This window comes from Pelophylax lessonae, assembly GCF_965119305.1.
Source record: "Pelophylax lessonae genome assembly, chromosome: 7".
Classification (NCBI taxonomy): Eukaryota; Metazoa; Chordata; class Amphibia; order Anura; family Ranidae; genus Pelophylax; species Pelophylax lessonae.
Window position 1 is genome coordinate 225,033,476 of NC_138774.1, and position 21,617 is coordinate 225,055,092.

Genomic DNA, 21,617 nt, shown 5'->3' on the forward strand with positions numbered 1-21,617 from the left:
AAGATACAATTTTTAAATTTTATATATATATTTTTATATATATATATTTTTTATATATATTTTTCCACATATCTTTAGGTAATATATATATATATTTTTTTACCTACCTTGGAGCATTTATAATCTATATGTTTTTTCCCGCATAACATTATTTGGGTCCTCTGGAGAAGCCTGGATGTATAAGAGATTGGTATATTCACCTATTTTAATTTTAATATTTTTTTACTATTTTTTTTGGAAGTTCACAAAAACATGGACCTACATTTCAGCGGATGGACTCATGGAAGAACCTGTTTTTGTTCTTGTTTTAAAACAACAGAAAAAGGAATTTTTTCAGCACGAAAATTCTTTTTCAGCACGATTTCTATCTCACCGATTAGATTGGTACATGTATGGGCACTTTCTTCTTTATAGTCTAGCACCATCTGCGTAGACACATCGGCCCACGTACTTACTAAGTGTAACCCACACACATCACTAGATCACATTGTCACTCAATAAAAATATCTAATGAGTATTCTTTTTATTTATATCACGGCACTACTGGACATCGGCTCACTACCGATTAAGCCAGACACATCACCTTTAGCACATCTCTCTTTTTTATATTTTTATAATTTTCATCCCATTTTAATTACCAATCGGCATTTAAGTTTAGTCGTACTTGTTGTTTTAATAAAGTTTATGGTTTTATATGTACGGCAAACACAGCATGAAGGGAGTTCACATGATGAATAAAGATCATTAGGCTACGGGATAGGTGCACCAAGATGGCCGCCGTGTTCGGCCTCAAACTTGGTACACCAAGATGGCGGCATCCCAGCCTATAAAAAGACCGGGAGGAGTGATGGATGGCACGCTCCAGATGACGTCGTATGACGAAACGCGTAGGACGTGGTTTGTGTACGTCAATACGTCACTTCCGGGAACGGTGGTTTGAGCCGGTGGAACGCGGAAGCGGTCCGGCGAACACCTCTCAAGCTGAAAGTGAACTCCCTAACTGTGAGTGGATGCTACGTTATTTTGGTTGACATAACATATGCTACGCAATGGAGGCTTATCCTTTATTCTAGTGACCAGGAAGTGTCGAGGCATTGGCCGAGAGTGTGCGGTAAGCAGCGGTGTTTTTGGTGGGGCATCCACCAACGCCATAACTTTGCTTGTTTATTTGTCTCCTTAATCACTACACGTGGTTCTTGGCTTTATCAGCACTCGGCACTTTATATGTACAACATATGATGTTTACAATGTGGCACACTAAGCACAGCCCATAAATAGCACGTAGCACTTTATATACTATACATATATTTTATATTTTATATTTTATTGGGTGCACTGTAGCACTATATGCACTTTTCTAATTTGCACATGCACGATTTAAAGTGGTAGCGCCGGGTCCAACTTTTTTGCATTTTTTCTATTTTACTGCCTCAGAGGTAGGTTGGAGGCAGCTTACACCACCATTTGAGCCTGATTCAGTACAACTCCATAGCGCTGGTATACAATCCCTTTTATTTACTTGTGTATATATATAACCCGTAGCCATACACAAAGCCCCCCAACTGTGCCAAAAAACTGTCCCAAGCCAATCCTACAGTCCCTGTTTTATCTTAGCCACTTGCCGACCGGGCCATAGCCGAATGATGGCTACAGCACGGTCAGCTTATTCTGGGAGGACGTACAATGAGGCCCTCCCAGAATCGCGCTTCTCATGCGACCCCAGGGACCCGGCGCATCACGGATCATGGTAAAGGGCCAATGATGGAGCGATCACTTGTCAACAAGCCGTCGCATATCCCGTTAATTTCTCTCCTCTCCTCGCACACTGTACACAGTGATCAGTACAGCGTGCAAGGAGAGAAACCACAGCTGCACCCATCCCCTGCCTCCTCCATACCTGATCTATGCCCATCCATGCCACATTTATGCCAAATTCATGCCTCATTCGTGGATCATTCATGCCACATCAGTGCTCATCCATGCCACATCAGTGCTTATACATGCCACGTCAGTGCTCATCTGTGCCACATCCATGCCACGTCAGTGCTCATCCGTACCTCATCCATGCCAAGTCAGTGGTCATCCGTGCCTCATCCATGCCACGTCAGTACTTATCCGTGCCACATCCATGCCACGTCCGTACTTATCCATGCCACGTCCGTACTTATCCGTGCCACATCCATGCCATGTCATTGCTCATCCGTGCCACATCCATGCCACGTCAGTGCTCATCCGTGCCACATCAGTGCTCATCTGTGCCACATCCATGCCACCTCATTGCTCATATGTGCCACATCCATGCCACATCAGTGCTCATCCGTGCCACATCAGTGCTCATCTGTGCCACCTCATTGCTCATATGTGCCACATCCATGCCACATCAGTGCTCATCCGTGCCACCACATCAGTGTCACTACAGTGCCTCACAAAACTGTAATGTGTAGTCAGGAAATGACGATGCTCCCTGCATGTTGGGCCTCTGTATGTGGCCAGGCTGTGTAAAAGTGTCACACATGTGATATCGCCATACTAAGGAGGAGTAGCAGACTGCATTTTAGGGGTGTCATTTTTGCTATGTACATGCTATAAGTTAGAAAATATCTTATAAATGGACAACTTTGTGTAAAAAAACATGCGATTTCATTTTCTTTCCACATTTTCCAAAAACTTGTGGAAAAAAATGAAATGTTCAAAAGACTCATTATGCCTCCTAGATTATGTGTGGAGGTGTTTGCTTTCAAAAATGGGGTCATTTTGTGGGTGTTTCCATTGTCCTGGTGCTCCATGGCCTTCAAAAGTGTGATAGGTTGTCAGGAAATTAGATGTGTAATTTTTGCTCCTAGAACGCCTGATGGTGCTACTTGGATGTTGGGCCTCTGTATGTGGTCAGGCTGTGGAAAAGTCCCACATATGTGGTATCTCCATACTCAGGAGGAGTAGCAGAATGTATTTTGGGGTGTAGTTGCAAGTATGCCTATACAGTGTGTGAGAAATACCTTGGTAATATGACCATTTTGTGAAAAAAGAAAAAAAATCCTAATTTTGCAAAGATTCGTGGAATGTGTACACCTTGGTATGTGTACTTTCCAAAAAATGGGTCATTTGGGGGGTATTTGTACTTTACTGGCTTGTTAGGGTCTCAAGAAATGAGATCAGTACATCAGGTGTGATCAATTTTCAATGATTGGGACCATAGCTTGCAGACTTTATAACCTTCACAAAGACCAAATCATTTATTCCTTATTCGGGTTATTTTACCAAATATATGGGGCAGTATAAATTTTGGCCAAAATTTATGAAGAAAAATTACTAAATTTGCAAAATTTTAAAAACGAAAGGAAGAAAAATGCATTTTTTTTTACAAAATTTTTGGTCTTTTTTCATTTATAGCGCAAAAAATAAAAAAACCCAATGATGATTAAATACTACCAAAAGAAAGCTCTGTGTGAAAAAAAAAGGACGACAATTTCATATGGGTATAGTGTTGCATGAGTAATTGTCATTCAAAATGTGAGAACACTGAAAGCTGAAAACTGGTCTGGTTAGGAAGGGGGTTTAAGTGCCCAGTGGGTAAGTGGTTAAAGCACCTAAATAAAATGATTTGATATTTTTAATAAGTTCTTTATGATGAGATATAGCCATCTGCAGGTGTATGCCAATTTTGACAGTTTCTGTTCATATTCATAATGCCTTTTTTAGCGGTCTATGATTGGTAGCCCATTCCCACTTCCCTGATAAAATCAAGATGGCATCATCTACAGTAAAAAATACAATACTTCCAAACAGTCAGGGACAGATATGAAGACATATGAATATAGAAGTTACTGTATACTGATCGATATTAATTCTACGGTGAACTGGTTTTATTGAAGAAACCTCCAGGAGGGATTGATTTGAGAAGTATTGTATGGGAAGTAGCTTCAAATGATAAAGCTTTATAGAGGGATCCACTCACCAGAATCTTCTTTTATAATTAGATGATGTAGGCTTTTGCTTTGAAGAAGCTGTTGTAATATACCGTGAAACATGTTCGGAACTATTTAGTGTTGATACCCATGTGCATCAGGACAATATAGTTTTCCCTGTCTCCATATATGTCTCTTTTATGTCGGAGGACTTTTCTCTGCCCCAGCTATGATGTATATGTACTTTTTGAATGGATTTTTGTAATAAATAGTGGTATGACTTTTTTTATATATATATGTATTAATGTGTTACAATTTTTGGAATCAACATTTAAAAGCCCACATCTCATTGCCCCCCATGGGGTAATAGCTTGTTTTTCCTATTTCACGTAGGGCTTATTTTGCTCCTTAAACACTTTTCTATGTACTTCTTTTAACCACTTCAATACAGGGCACTTTCACCCTCTTCCTGCCCAGGCCAATTTTCAGCTTTCAACGCTGTCAGACTTTGAATGACAATTGCGTGGTCATGCAACACTGTACCCATATTACACTTTTATAATTTTTTTCACACAAATAGAGCTTTCTTTTGGTGGTATTTAATCACTGCTGGGTTTTTTATTTCTTACAAAAAAAAAAAAAAAAAAAGGACAAAATTTTGAAAAAAAAAAAAAAAAAAAAGGACAAAATTTTGAAAAAAAAAAAAAAGTTTTTCTTATTTCCTGTGAGTAAATTTTGAAAATAAGTAATTTTTCTCCTTCACTGATGTGCGCTGATGAGGCAGCACTGATGGGCACTGATAGGCTGCACTGATGGGCACTGATGAGGAGGCACTTATGGGCACTGATGAGGTGGCACTGAGGAGGAGGTACTGATATGCTGCACTGATGGGCACTGATAGGTGGCACTGATGGACAGTACTGATGGACACTGATGGGCGGCACTGATGAGCACTGACGGGTGGCACTGATGGGCAGCACAGATTAGCAGGCACTGATGGGCACTGACTGGCAGCTCTATGGGCATTGATTGTGGGCACTGATGGGCATTGGTTGGGGGGACAGTTTTTTTACTTTTCTTTAATCAGAGCATTGGTGATGATCAGTGCCCTGATTACCTGTCCTTGGCTTCCCTTTGAGGAGGAGCCTCTGATTATCGGCTCTCCTCGCCTCACACTGACAGTGTGAGGCGAGGAGAGCCGATAAAGGGTACATCCTCACTTAGCCCCGGTTCACATTAGTGCGATCACAGAGATCGCATGTAATTCGGAGCACACTGCTCCTAAATTACATGCGATCTCATGTGCGGTGCAAATTTCAGCCATACACTTTGTATGGCTGAATTTGCACCGCATCCGCACTAAACACGCACATGAGGCTTTTTTTTATCCGCAGCAGAATCGGATCACATAGTGGTTCACACTAGTGTGATCCGATTCTGTGCGAACTTGCAGATTGCACTGCGATATGCGATAGCAACCGGGGGTGTCATTAACTTTGAATTTACACCCCCTGCGTATCGCATATGGCAGTGTGAACTGCCAGGGGTGCGGATGCGATGTGGGATCACGCTGCATATTCGCAGCCTTCCCGCATCGCACCAATGTGTACCGGGAGAGATTCCGCTCCTTCCTTCCTCCTGCACAAACTTGGATCCCTTTTTGTGCAGCTCCTGCTGGATCACTCCTGGAGAAACGAACAGTCTCTTGTTCAGCAACAGCCTAAAACAGGCTAGGAATTCTCAGTCCCTTGCAGACTTGTATAAAGTACTCAAAATTTCTACTTGAGTAAAAGTACAAGTGCTCGATCAAAAAATTACTTGAGTAGAAGTGGAAGTGCTTGCAGAAAAAGTTACTTAAGTAGAAGTACTAAAGTATTCAACATTTTTTTTACTTAAGTATTGCAAGTAGTTTTTTCAAAAAATTTGCTACTTAAGTACTAAAAGTAAAAAGTACAAGTAGTTTTGAAAAAAAATTTCTACTCAAGTACTGAAAGTAGAAGTACAAGTACTGTGTTATGTAGTTATTAAAGAAATAAGTCAAAAGTTTGAACATCATATTGTTTTTATTATTTCGAATGATTTATTTAAATGATTAACCTGTGTTTGTTAGTAGTTTCTTGATGCACTTTAAGTGCTGTAGCACCATTTATTTGTTTGTTTCATATTTTCTTTTTATTGGAAAGATTTGGTATAGCAGCTTTTATTATACACAGCCTTTATTTTCGTATGCGCTGATTTACAAATTACATTATACACATTTTTTTGAGCTTTATGCAACCTACCATCTACTGTTCTGGCAGTGGTAATTTTTTTAAAAGTAACGAGTAACTATGCAGCACAAAAAAAAAATACTTGAGTAGAAGTATCGAAATCATCGAAAAAATGTAGTGAAGTAAAAGTAGAAGTAGGAGAAAAAAATTCTACTCTAGGAAAGTACAGATACCGCATTTCGGTACTTAAGTACAGTACTTAAGTAGTTCTACTTCGTTACTATACATCTCTGGTCCCTTGTTGAGTGGTTAATGTGGCATGTATAGCATCACACCACCTTCTGCCTCTCCATAGAAACTGATCCCAGTTTTACTGCTTGCATGCAGCACCACCTGACTTGTTATAGGTGATGGGTGGCTCCTTACCAGACACACAATTTCAAATTACTTTTTCAATCTTATCCATATAGGGTTAAATTGCTTGGGCTGATGTCAGATCTCCCTTAAGTCAAGGCTAACCGCGAGGTTAGAGACTCCTCACATATGGTTCACAGCACCCCCATATAATGGAAAAGAGATCGTTGATAGTGCATTAACCAATACCAATTTATTTAAAAACAAGAAATACACTTACACGGCTGAAGACATGACAAACAAAAGAGATCAATGTGAAGCTGTGCATGGCCGCCTGCAGTGCGGACCGTGTGATGTGACGGCGCGGCTGTTCCACCCGATGCGTTTCCCCTCAGAAGGCGTCAACTGGGATTGGTCCTCTTAAATTTCGTCTAAATATTAGTATTTGATGAATGCTTTATTTAAATTTGGCTGTTACACCAAATTAAGTTGTTTTCATGGGACTGTGCATTACTAATTCGTTTATTTTTTGGACTTTCACTTTATCAACATTTTTGTTTAGACACACAATATATAGAATTTTGTTTAGGATATATATATATATGTATATATATATATATATATATATATATATATATATATATATATATATATATGTTATTGTTTGCGCTGCTAGTGTTTCTTCTTTTCTAGAAGTGTTGTGTTCACTAATTTGATATATAAGGATTTAGGTTTAGAAGCAGCTGCATCTCATTATATCATATTATTTTATTGTACATTCGCGTAATCAGTTCATTAGCGTAAGATATTTCAATTTATTAATACACAATAAGGCTGCACAGCAAGGATGATAGTAGAGCCAAAATGAGTGAACAAACATAATAAATAAATCTAAGAAAAGAAAAAACAATAATGTGAAAACATAAATTGAAGATTAAAAAATAATAAAATGTAAAAATGAAAATGAGAACAGTAATAAAGAAATAATAAAAAAATAAATAATACTGAAATAATAATAAAAAAATAAAGACAAAAACAAAGACAGACAAAATAAACACTAAAAAAAGTAGAAATAAAAATAAAAAAATAATAAAAATAAAAGCACAAGTAGAATAGAAATAATAATAAAAAAAACTATTAGGCTACATTCACACCTGAGCGTAGCGTTTTCGCGCGTTTTTTACCACGATTTACAGGCGTTTTTACAGGCGTTTTTTGTGCAGGCGTTTTTAGATTGAATAGAAACCAATGGAAAACGCCTGTAATCTGCCCAAAAAGAAGCTCATGTACTTTTTTGAGCGTTGGGCGTTTTGCTTACAGCGTCAAAACGCTCAGATGTGAGCAGGGGCCATTGAAATGAATAGGATTTTTCTTGTTGGGCGTTTTGAGAGCTGATCCTAGAGCAGAAAAACTCCCCAAAAACGCCTAGATGTGAACGGAGCCTTAGATGGACTAAAAGTATAAATACAGTATGCATGGCTTGGAAGCCCCCCCCCCCCCCATATTACTAGGAGCCCATAGGACAGATGACTAAACAAAGAAAACCTGTATAAAAGTCTATTATCTATTACTTACCGTAAAATCCTTTCCTCTTAGCTCATTGACAGACGCAGTCCTCTTTGATTAATATCAAATTGGGTTATACTGCCCTCTACAGGAGTAGGACACTAGGCAGAAGAAAACGTTCTGGCCACACCCTAGGGGCAGTCCCAGAGGGTATATCCTCTCACTTCCTGCTACAGGATGTCAGTTATGTCACAAAGCAGTGTCAGAGAATTTAACCCAACCCAACTCAAAAATAGAGGGGCGGGTACTGCGTCTGTCAATGAGCTAAGAGAAAAGGTTTTTACGGTAAGTTCTTACAAAAATCCATTTTTCTCTGTCGCTCATTGACAGACGCAGTCCTCTTTGATTAATATCAAATTGGGACGTCCCAAAGCAGTGCCACGAATGAGGGGTGGGATAACAGAAATCAAAATCCAGAAGGCCCAACCGGAGCCGACCAGAAGCATCAAGGGACTCATCGAGCAAAAGGATGAGACCTAAGTGAAAAACTGACATCCTGTAGCAGGAAGTGAGAGGATATACCCTCTGGGACTGCCCCTAGGGTGTGGCCAGAACGTTTTCTTCTGCCTAGTGTCCTACTCCTGTAGAGGGCAGTATAACCCAATTTCATATTAATCAAAGAGGACTGCGTCTGTCAATGAGCGACAGAGAAATAACTTTTATGGGGTGAAGATCCACACCAACTGTAAATGGCATTCACCTGGGTGTGCTGTCTGGCAGAGCTGTGTACATCTCAGTTCTGGACAAAAAATAAAAAAACATCCTGGCAAGCAACTCTCCTATTGTATCTCATCTGGGCTCAGCTTTAATTCCAAACTGCACTTGTGCTTCCCCAATGCAAATACATGACAAAGAAACGTATGTTTTCGCACATTACTTATGGCAGTACAATGCTGTGACTCAGACTCCTGGTGTTAGCGGTTTCTAGCCTCACGTTGAGTATGAATCACTTTAGGCATAAATAAAATAGGGGCATGATGGTTTCTATGCCAACAAAATTTCCCTTCCATGGAGATGTATTGAACAAAGTACATTGCAACAATTGCCTATTTTCTTCTTTTTATTCTTCATATTTTTGCAGAGTCAATTTAGGTTCCATGCTGGAAAAACTTTTTTTGTTTTTACTTGCTGGCACAGCTTCTCCATCATTTGAGCTCACATGCATTTGTCCATTTCATTCATTTTAACAAAGCACAGAAACAAAGAGTTTTCTCCAAGCTTTAAATAAGCTGAAGGCACATTCGAAGTTGTGTCTATGCCAAATCACAGATAGGAAATATCTTGGACACCCACTGGGCTAGTTGGATGGCGTTTTTCTAAAATGCTTTAAAGGGAACATGTGGGGTGCTACTTACATTTTATGTCCTTATTATGATCCCAACAAATAAGATTTTATAAAATATTTCCTCTATTTTTTTTTTCGGGTTGGTAATTCTCAAATATTGCTTGTGAATCAGGGGCTCAACTACAGATCATGCAAAATGTTGACAGGGGTTCCTCGGTGATCTCTCTCTCTCTGGCACCTGGAAGTGTGAACTGTGATCAGTAACAAATGTCATTGCTGTTGCCACTGCTGGTTATCCTGTATGGTATTTCAACTGCAACCTGCGGCTCCCAGACTTGGCCTGGTCATGCCAGCTCCAAGGGGTCTATGTATAAAATATTATTTGCGTGAATATGACAAACATCCGTAGAACCAGGAATGAAAATTGCCATATTTTCTCTAATATGTGCAGTTCCTATATCGTTAGCCTGACCTAGTGGCCAGAATTGACTTTTTCCAGCAATACCTCAATCAGGAAAAAAAAGTTATATAGGAACTGCAAATAAGAGAAAACATAATGTGTCCTGACTGTACTGATGTTTCTGGCATCCACACAAGAAATTGAATTCTAGGATGCATCACTAAAGGGGTCACCAGCAGTAGGAAAGAGGTCCTCATTCCTCTATATAGATCTTTGTATCACTAGAGGGATCACCTGCAGGAGGAAAGAGGTCCTGATTCCTCTATATACTGTAGATCTTTATATCACTAGTTAGATCAGTAGCATGAGGAAGGAGGTCCTGATTCCTCTTTATATCACCAGAGGGGTCATCAGCAGGAGGACAGATGTCCTAATTCCTCCTTATAGACCTTTAGATCACCTATGGGGTCAATAGCAGGTGGAAGGAGGTCCTGATCCCTCTATATAGATCTTTATATCACTAGATGGGTCACCAGCAGGAGGAAGGAGGTCCCGATTCCTCTTTATAGATCCTTTTATCACTAGAGGGGTCACCAGCAAGAGGAAGGAGGTCCCGATTCCTCTATAAATATATATATTTAAATCACTTAGAGGGATCACTAACAGGAGAAAGGAGGTCTTGATTACTCTATATAGAGCTTTATTTAGACATCATTAAGAATACGGTGTCCAGTTCTGGAGACCTCACTTACAAAAAGATATTAATAAGATAGAATGAGTTAAGGGGCAGGCAACAAAAATGTTGAAAGGTCTGGGAGAAAACATATCAGGAGAGACTTCAGGAACTTAATATGTACACCCTCTCCTTTCCACATACCCCTTCTACTGCCCCTATACCCACCTCTCCTCATACCCTATCTACTATCCACCTCTCCTCTCCACATACCTCTTCTACTGTCCCTATATCTACCTCTCCTCTCCACATACCCTTTATACTGCCCCTATACCCACCTCTACACTGTCCCTATATCTACCTCTCCTCTCCACATACCCTTTATACTGCCCCTATACCCACCTCTCCACATACCCCTTCTACTGCCTCTATACCTACCTCTTCTCATACACCTTCTACTGCCCCTGTACCCACCTTTCCACATATCCTTTATACTGCCCCTATACCCACCTCTCCACATACCCCTTCTACTGCCTCTATACCTACCTCTTCTCATACACCTACTGCCCCTGTACCCACCTCTCCACATACCCTTTATACTGCCCCTATACCCACCTGTCCACATACCCCTTCTACTGCCTCTATACCTACCTCTTCTCATACACCTTCTACTGCCCCTGTACCCACCTCTCCACATACCCTTTATTCTGCCCCTATACCCACCTCTCCACATACCCCTTCTACTGCCTCTATACCTACCTCTTCTCATACACCTTCTACTGCCCCTGTACCCACCTCTCCACATACCCCATCTACTGCCCCTATACCCACCTCTCCTCACACACGTTCTACTGCCCCTATACCCACCTCTCCTCACACACCTTCTACTGCCCCTATACCCACCTCTCCTCATTCACCTTCTACTGCCCCTTTACCCAACTCTCCTTTCCACATACCCCTTCTACTGCCCCTATGCCTACCTCTCCTCTCAAAGGCACCCTCCACAATCTACCATTGCACAGACAGTCCCCTTATTTCTCCATTACTCTCTTCTCTCCATATTTCTCCACTTTCATTCCTCACATTCTATTTCCTCCTTCGCATTTACTGCTGGCGGCCCTATGCTCGCACCCCTCACATGTAATGATAACCTGCCCTCTCATAACACAACTGTCATTATGGTGTCTCCTCAGCTCCTCCATTTACATACGGCACCCCAGGACTCTTCCTTCTCTCTGCCCCTCCTGCCTGTGTCTGATATTCTTCCCCCTTCCCTCTCACTCCTTCTCCTGCTGCCTCCATCGTCTGGCCACTGTCCTCACTTTCAGCTCCCTCCCCACCGGATTGGACGGGGAGCTTTTCAACAGGTGGACTTGCTACAACAATGCTGTATTGGCTCTAGGGTTGCCGTGGACATTTCATGTCACCGTCTTTGTAAATATTTGCATCTTAAAAAATGTCAGTCAGTAAATTAAGTGGACGGGCCGACACCAGAGGGGCGACACCATCGCTGTCGGGTTTCACTTTCTACTTGGTGTCACCCCTCTGGCGGGTGTCAGATGGGTCCGCACCCCCCCCCCCCCCCCCGCACCCTCATCTGTGGCTCTAGGCTTTGTGAGGCTTTAGGCAAAAAAACTTAGACATGAGGCCCCACTCATACCTATCAGCTTAAGATGACCACATTTCCAAACTGCCATTTAGGGACACACCCCCCTTCCCAAAAAAAAAAAAAGATGATTTCAAAACCCTCTCTGATAATGTAATCTGTCACTCCTTTCCCTCCTGCATGGCTATCTATAGCATAGAGCACTATGAACAAACGTAGTCTCGGGGTTGACTGGGAATTGTGTGGCGGGTGATTCGTCGGGTGAATGGCTGGTGTTATCACTTAAATCATCCCAGCACCATGGTATGGTGTCAGGATAATTGAATCTCATTGTTTCTATTACTACATTGTAATATATAATGAAATAGTTCAACATAATGCAGAATCAGTGGGATCCCAGAGCTTGTCACTTGCCACCAGATGCAACCTGCCATCCACATTTTTGTAAATATTTTATTCTATCTTTTCATGTGACAACAATGAAGAAATGACACTTTGCTACAATGTAAAGTAGTGAGTGTACAGCTTGTATAACAGTGTAAATTTGCTGTCCCCTCAAAATAACTCAACACACAGCCATAACTGTCTAAACTGCTGGTAACAAAAGTGAGTACACCCCTAAGTGAAAATGTCCAAATTGGGCCCAAAGTGTCAATATTTTGTGAGGCCACCACTATTTCTTTCAGCACTGCCTTAACCCCCTTGAGGACCATAAGATTACCGTCATCAATTTAAAAAATAAATATTTTTTTTCCCTTTAAGAATGTATTTGATCAATAAATAAAACCATTTCCACACTTGTGTCATTTTTGGGGGAGGAATTATGACACGGGACAAATGTGACTATTTAGGTCACTTTTTACAGTTTCGTACACCAGTTACTGTAACTAAGCCATTTCATGAAATAAACTGGCAAAAAGCTAGATCCATTTGTTGATAAGAACTAATATTTTGACTCAAACCAAAAAAAAGTATTTTAAGTTCTTACTCAGATGATACAGGCAATTAAAAACATGGGACAAATATGTCCCTTGGTCCTCAAAGGGTTAACCCTCTTGGGCATGAAGTTCACCAGAACTTGACTGGTTGCTACTGGAGTCTTCTTCCACTTCTCCATGACGACGACATCACGGAGCTGGTGGATGTCCACCTTTCATGTGAGAATGCCCCACAGATGCTCAATAGGGTTTAGGTCTGGAGACATGCTTGGCCCATCCATCACCTTGACCCTCAGCTTCTTTAGCAAGATAGTGGCAGTCTTGGAGGTGTGTTTGGGGTCGTTATGTTGGAATACTCCAACTCCGAAGGGAGGGGATCACGCTCTGCTTCAGTATGTCACAGTACATGTTGGCATTCATGGTTCTCTCGATGAACTGTAGCTCCCCAGTGCCAGCAGCACTTATGCAGCCCCAGTCCATGACACTCCCACCACCATGCTGGACTGTAGGCAAGACACACTTGTCTTTGTACTCCTCATCTGGTTTCAGCCCCACGCTTCACACCACCTGAACCAAAAGGGTTTATCTTGGTTGCATGAGACCACAGGACATGGTTCCAGGAATCCATGCCAGTCTGCTTGTCTTCAACAAACTGTTTGCAGGCTTTCTTGTGCATCATCTTTAGAAGAGGCTTCCTTCTGGGACGACAGCCATGCAGCCCAATTTGATGCAGTGTTCGGTGTATGGTCTGAGCACAGACAGGCTGACCCCCCCACCCCTTCAACCTCCTCCCCCTTTGGTGAAAGCAAAAACACCAAAGGGGGAGGAAAAATAGCTAATTGGGCCCAATTTGGTAATTTCAACTTAGGGGTGTACTCCCTTTTGTTGCCAGTGGTTACACGTTAAAGGCTGTCTGTTGAGTTATTTTGAGGGGACAGCAAATTTACACTGTTTATAAAAGCTGTACACTCACTACTTTACACTGTAGCAAAGTGTTATTTCTTAAGTATTGTCACATGGAAAGATATAATAAAATATTTACAAAAATGTGAGGGGTGTACTCACTGTTGTGAGATACTGTATATATACTGTATACATTACTCACACATTAAATACAGTATATATATATATATGGATTTTATACACATATACAGAATATCCCACAGTTAGATGCTCATTTGCTTTAGGGGCTTGGAATTGAAGCTTTACTTATCCATTCCTCTGTTTCTCTGGCAGAAAGTGCTACCCTATGCTCCAGTGGTGGCCTTTTTCTTGGTGTCCTTACGTCCAGTGCAGGGCTATGGGCCCTTCACTGATCTTGATGAAGTTGGGGGCATCCATCCACCAGAGCATAGAAGGTAAGAGGCTGCAAGGACTGGTCTTGCAGCACCGAGGAACCTGCAATAGTGATTGACCAGGTAAGTAAAACTGCTGTACCAGTCCCTAGACCAGTGGTTCTCAATCTCCAGGCCATGGCCTCCAAATAGCTGCAGATACCCCAATTTCCCACAGTGTTTGCCAGTTCTCATAGTGGCCAGAAGTGCCCCTCAACCTCCCAAAGGGACCTTAGTGTCCACAGTTCCCCCTAATCTTCAATAGTGCTACCCAGCACCCTTCAAAACCCCTTAGCTTGCTGCAGAACCTCCAGCCCCCCATAGTGCCCTCAATCCCAACAGTGTCCCTCAGCCCCCACAGTTCTCTTTTAAAGCTTACAGCCTCCTGGAGAGACCCCATCCCCTACAGTTGCCTCCAGCTCCCTTGCAGAGTCTCCTAACTCCCTCCAGAACCCCCATCCCCCCTGAGTGACACCCAGTCCTGTCCAGGGCCTTCCAGCATTTTAATACATATTTTGCAATCCCATTCTTGTGTGAGCATTCATTTATTTTCTTTTATATTGGGGCATGGAAGGGTTTGGAATAATTTACTGGGCCTTGGTCTCAATAAGGTTGAGAACCGCTGCCCTAGATCTAAATGAGTATATAACCCTTGCAATGTGGAGGCAGCCCAACTACAAGGGAGCATTTTTAGTCTCCCCCAAGAATTCCCCAGAGAATTAAATACTAGTAGTTTTAGTAGCACAACTGAGCTACTAAAAATCTCCTGTGCATTTTTACCCTAATGAGGGGACTGCCAGCAAAGGGTTAAATGTCTCAGCAAGAAGACACTAAAATTGTTCTGTAGCTCTAGTCTATTTTTGTTTTAAATGCCTGCTTTTGCATGTTAATGTTTAATGGTGGGTATTAAACAGACACTAACACAGAGTGTAGTTATTTTTACAGGCAATTTGGTAAACTTGATGGCAAGATCACTTTTTGAAATTCAATAAACCCATAAAACCTGTGTAGCACCCTCCTAGGTAGGTGCTAGAGAGAAAGTATAGTTTTGAAACCTGTCTGCTTAACAGTAGGCATTGCAGGTAAATCTATATTGTTCTCTGCCTACCAGAGAGAAGGATCTGTTAGTGAGGTCTGCTCAATGTGCTCAGGTGCAACTAATTCTGTCTGCAGAGAGTTTCACACTGATCCAATAGGGAGGCATGTTGGACAGTGGGAGGAAACCTGACAAATAAGTGCACAGGTGTTTGATACAGCCCTGGTGATTTGGCAGAGGAAAGTGCCTTGTTACATGCTGGAATACTGTATAAATGTCAGGAGCACATGTGCTCGGGGCATTTTGGCTGGATAGCGAAGTTCTGGAGGGAGGGGGCGGCTGCCTCCTCCTCTATAGAGGTGCCATGCGGCCTCAGGTAGTCAACCTGAGGGCCTGGATAGTGCTAGTGGGGAACTGAACACAGAAGTCCTGTGAAGCTGACAGAGAGGAGACACTGGAGGATCTGATTCTGCAGTACAGTGAGCAGAGCAGCCATCAGAAATTTTGGTGCCCCTTACACAGCTTTAGGCCTGGGCCCCCCGGGACCTGCTCACCAACATTCTCCAGGGCCCACCACTGGCCGTCCCACAGAATCCGCCCACTGGCCATCCCACTGAGTCTGCATTATAATCCCATCATCCTCTTCCCTCTCCGCAATGTGTCCACACCCCCGCCCAGAATTATCCATCCCTCCTCTCTACAATGTATCCCCATCCCCGCACAGAATTATCCATTCCTCCTCTCTACAATGTATCCTTATCCCCGCCCAGAATTATCCACCACTTCTCTCTACAATGTATCCCAAATCCCCGCCCAGAATTATCCTTCCCTCCTCTCTACAATGTATCCCCATCCCCGCACAGAATTATCCATTCCTCCTCTCTACAATGTATCCCCATCCCTGCACAGAATTATCCATTCCTCCTCTCTACAATGTATCCCCATCCCCGCCCAGAATTATCCACCACTCCTCTCTACAATGTATCCCCATCCCTGCACAGAATTATCCATTCCTCCTCTCTACAATGTATCGCCATCCCCGCCCAGAATTATCCACCACTCCTCTCTACAATGTATCCCCATCCCCGCCCAGAATTATCCACCACTCCTCTCTACAATGTATCCCAGCTCAGAATCATCCATCCCCCCCCTCTTAACAATGTATTCCCATCCCCGCCTAGAATTATCCATCTCTCCTCTCTACAATGTTTTCCGATCCCCGCCCAGATTCATCCATCTCTCCTCACTAAAATGTATCCCGATCCCCACCCAGAATCATCTACCCCTCCTCTCTACAATGCATCCCCATCCCCGCCCAGAATCATCCATCCCTCCTCTCTACAAAATATGCCCATCCCCGCCCAGAATCATCCATCCCTCCTCTTTACAATGTATCCCCATCCCCGCCCACAATTATCCATCCCTCTTCTCTACAATGTATCCACATCCTCGCCCAGAATCATCCATCCCTCCTCTCTACAATGTATCCTGATCCCTGCCCAGAATCATCCATCCCTCCTCTCTATAATGTATCCCGATCCCCACCCAGAATCATCCATCCCTCCTTTCTACAATGTATCCCCCCCCAGAATCATCCATCCCTCCTCTCTACAATATACAGTATCAATATGTCCCCATCCCCACCCAGTATCATCCATCCCTCCTCTCTACAATGTATACCCATCCCCACCCCCACCCAGAATCATGCTCATCCATTTTCAAAATACAACTCCATCATGCCAGCTTGTCAGGTGTCCCATCTGAGAAGATTAAATAAAGCGAGTCCACAAAGTGAATCTACAGCACAGCAGCATACCGCTGCACACACACAGTAACTTACCCTCCATGCTTCTCTCTCACAATTGCAAGCACCTGAGAAGGCTGGGTCCACTCCCACCACTGACAAGCTAACCACACCCCCTCCCCAAATCCTGCCCAATCAGATTACTAACCAGTAACCTAGCAGCAGCAGGCTCCACCTTAGCATGAAAGGAAGCGAAGCGAGTGCTGGATCACCTGCGGACGGGCAACGAACGGGGAGGAGGAATGAGCGACTTCGGTAGTGGCTTGTGTGGGATTCTCTATTGCGGTCGCCACGCGGGCCAGCGGCTGCCCGCAGTGTGGCAAGTGCTAACAGTTTAATTTCATATGCTGCTGTAGGGGGTGCGGGCCAGGCCCCTTGAGACGCTCGGGCCCCCTACAAGTGTATTGTCTGTACCCCCCTGATGGCGGCCCTGACAGTGTGTACAGATCTGTGGCAAGAGGCTTGACCTGAGGGGGGCACCCCCGAAGCTAGAAGAGTCAGTGGACGGGTGTTAGTAAAGGGGATGCTAGTGAGTGTCCTAAAGAGAATGTAGATCACCAAGTCTATTGCTGGAGAGAGGAGACCTAACCCTTTCCATACATGTCGCAGTATGGTTCAAGCAATGAGACTGCTTCCACAAGCAACCTGGTGAGGCCAAGTTAGAGTTGTCCTTATCCATTGTGAATAGTTACAGTTGGAGTATGCTACTATTCTTTTCTCCCATCCAAGTTCCAAAATAAACACTAAAAACCAAAACCCCTGGACTGTTTATTGTGTGACGAGCCATCGGGAGTAAGGAGGGATGTGTGAACTGTACCCTAAGTGACTGTGTGTTGGTAATCAGAGGAGACCCAAGAATTCATCATACAGCAAGCCCTATGGGGACAGTGCTACATAACAAATACAACATGACTTAGATGTAGAGTCTTCTAGGCATCAATGAGTACATGCCAGGATACTCCTATGGTGCTGGATGATGTGATGGCATCTGCATATGCCTGCTGACGCGTTTCGAGGAAGAACCCTCTTCTTCAGAGTCAAAAGTACTAGTAAAATTAGATTTTTCTTATTAATGGTAATGTTAAATACTTTTATCTTTGATATTATTCATTTTCTGGCTAGCTGCTTGTGTAGCTTATAAAGTCTTATCTAAGCTGGATAATCAGCTTCTTCCTGTTCTTCACCGACAACGTTATCTCCCTTTTATCTGAATTTGCTAATCTGTCTTTCACTTCCTGAAAAAGTTGTCGGTCTTTCATAGAAAGGCATGCCTAGACCTGCTCAGCCCCACCCCCACCCCTCCTATGCTTTACAGAACGTGATAATCTGTCTTCAATTCTCATTCTCAATCACACTCATTCTTATTCTAAATCACACCACTTAAGAGTCGCACTAGTGGAAACGTAGCCACTAGGCCGGAGTGCAATTTTGGAGTGCTACTGAGTACAGCTTTGATTCAACTTTAGACTTTGGATCAAAGTCACATCAAAAGTTGCATCAAAGTAGTGCAGGTACCTTTTCAAGGTCGCTTATTTTCAAAGTCGCATAGATGGGAACGGGTGCCATTAAAATCAATGGGCTGTGATTTGTCATGCGTCTTTATGTGTTCTAAGTCACATGACTAGTCACACTAGTGAAAACGGAGCTGTAGTCTACGTTTCCACTATTGCGATTTAGAGTGCGACTTTGATGCAACTTTTATCCAAATTTACACTCTCTGGATCAAAGTTGCATCAAAAGTTGCATTAAAGTAGTGCAGGTACGTTTTCAAAGTCGCATAGATGGGAACGGGTGGCATTGATTAGTAAAAATGGATGTAAAAAAAACGGATTAAAAACGGATACATTTTGACGTGACTGAACTGATGAAGTTTTTTTTGGCGGATCTGAACGGTCCCCCCATGCATCTTTATGGGACATCGGATGACATGTCCGCTGACATCCGATCTGTCAAATCTGGACAGATGGAAACCCTTTTTTTTGGATTGGATCGGATGAGAACCGACAGACGGTCCGTTCCCATCCGATTTCCCCATAGAGATGCATGGGGAGCTGACAGCTGTGCGGAGAACAGCTGTCATCCTCCTGCTCAGCGGAGGAATCGGCAGATTTTTTAGTCACCTGAATAGTTTTAGTCATATTTTAGTCAACTAAAATAGCTTAATTTTGTAATAAATTAAAAACAAACAAAAAAAAAAAAAAAGAGTAATATTGGCCTCATGAGGGATAAGATCAGGTCCAGGATGGTTTAAAGTAACATGTAACCAGTGTTAATTTTGATGTCAAATTTTGATTTAGATTTAGTCATAGTCTGACTAAAATGCCATTTTAGATTTAGTTGTGTTTTAATCTACAGTACATTTTCATCGACTAAAATCTCCAGTACCTTTTAGTTAACTAAAATCGAGTAGGTTTAGTTAAATTGTAATGCATTTTTCTAAGCATTTCTCTGGAATTTCCAAGCTCATTATAACTAAAAAAAATGTAACATTATTATTCATCATGTTATTTTTCATGTTATTTTTCATGTCATTATGGTAATATTCATGTCATTAAGGTTTGTACATCCACTACATAGGTTTAGCCATTGTGATGTATATCCAGTGTTAATTTTTTTTCCAATCAATAAATTTTTATTGAATTTCAAATACAAATGAAAAACAGAAAATCAGGTCAACAGAATGTGATATAAGAAAATAACAACAACAAGGTAGAACATTATCCAAAAGTGGATGTTACAGTGTTCAAACAATAGTTATAAGCTTCGTACAAGAGTGCTTTGATATCATGCAGGTAAAGGTTAACATAATTTATTCCGATGTTGGGAGGAGAAGAGAGGTGTCGAACCACCCCGACTCAGAACCCCTAGGGGAACAATGTCACCAAGCCACGAGTCGTCGACACCCCCCCATCACCCCCAGGATCAGAATGAGTAGAATTAAGTTAAATAAAAGGTTACATTATAAGCTTCTAGTATCAGGTGTTAAATAGGGCCACTCCGACCAATCTTTTTGAAATTTGTGATGGGTTAAAGCATTGAAGGATAAAGCTTTTTCAAGTTTATAGTTCTCGTATCCAGTGTTAATTTTGATGTCAAATTTGGATTTCGTTTTAGTCATAGTCTTGACTAAAATGCCATTATAGTTTTAGTCGTATTTTAGTCATCTGAATTGTTTTAGTTTTAGTCAACTAATGTTTGTAACCCTCAGGAACCATTGCACTATAAAAACACCAAAAGACACTGTGGGTCTCCTTCCCCGTGGACTCCGAAGCACTTTGCTAAAATTTTTAAATTCCGTAGAAAACTTTAAAGTTTTTGAACTAAAAAAGGAAACCTCTCCATTTAGCGCATTGCTGCTTATGACTAAAATGTTTGGGATGAAAAAGAACTTGGTGTGTTGTAACCAGTATTCAATGTATCCTCTTGCAGAAATACCGTGCGGATGGTGTGCCTTCCCAGTTTCCCATACCCAGCTGACCTTTTCTGGAAATATTTGGACTTGGCTACCTTCGTACTTCTCTATGTATTACCCTTGATTGTCATCTCCATCACATATACCATGGTGGCCAAGAAACTGTGGCTAAGAAATGCCATTGGGGACATTACCATGGAACAATATTACGCCCACAGGAGGAAGAAGAAGATGACCCTTAAGATGCTGATGCTTGTAGTGGTGGTCTTTGCTGTCTGCTGGTTCCCATTGAACTGTTATCTTGTCCTGATGTCCAGTAAACTCATCAGCAGTAACAATGCCATGTATTTTGCTTTCCACTGGTTTGCTATGAGCAGCACTTGCTACAACCCGTTTATCTACTGTTGGCTGAACGAGAGTTTCCGCTCAGAGCTCAAGGCCTTGCTGTGGGTATGCAGAAGAAGGAGATTGGCACAGAGCCACGCACTGCAGTCAGTCTCACCACACTTCAGACATGCCTGGACTGAAAACTGTAACTGCAAGCAAGGTAACAGCCCTCAGACCGGTGGCTCTGCCACTAATGTACATTCAGGGAGAACTGACATTTCCAGTGTGGAGCCAATTGTCACAGTCAGTTAAAAGACAATTTTTAGGTCATCAGATGGGAAATCAATGCAGATTCAGTGTCCGTACCTCTTTTGTTTTTTATTTGTATTTTTCACGTTTGCTATGAGAGGTCTATTTGTTGACTTAAATCACTTGCCTTGAATAAAATAAATATTTAGATCATAGTTATTAATCTTAATTTTACAAACTGTCTTGGAGCTGGAGATATGGAAGAGCATGGTGCCTTTAGCACTAGGCTGGTGTGGTATATGGTCAAATGTTTTTGGCCATAACCATGGCCAAATCTGCTTGGGTTCTATTCGCCAAGGGTTTGGCAAACCTTGTTCGAAATTTGGCGAATCTGGATCCAACTCATTGGGGGTAAGGAGGTGCATTTTCAGGGCTAATGGGAAAACTGTTATCAAAAAAGGCATGGGAGGCTGGGCATTGACACGCGGGACATGGCCCATTGCAAAAAAGATTGTAGG

At 42.2% G+C, this 21,617-nt stretch overlaps 1 protein-coding gene across 1 annotated transcript in view; it reads left to right on the forward strand.

The window, feature by feature from the left end:
• LOC309559402 (G-protein coupled receptor 83-like) overlaps positions 1 to 21,254 on the forward strand; it is a 119,881-nt gene extending 98,627 nt beyond the window's left edge. The window contains exon 4 of the mRNA XM_082262662.1: positions 20,541 to 21,254. Coding sequence (XP_082118788.1) covers positions 20,541 to 21,162 — 622 coding nt within the window. The 3' untranslated portion in view covers positions 21,163 to 21,254. The remainder of the gene's footprint in view (positions 1 to 20,540) is intronic.
• The last annotated feature ends 363 nt before the right edge of the window (positions 21,255 to 21,617 follow it).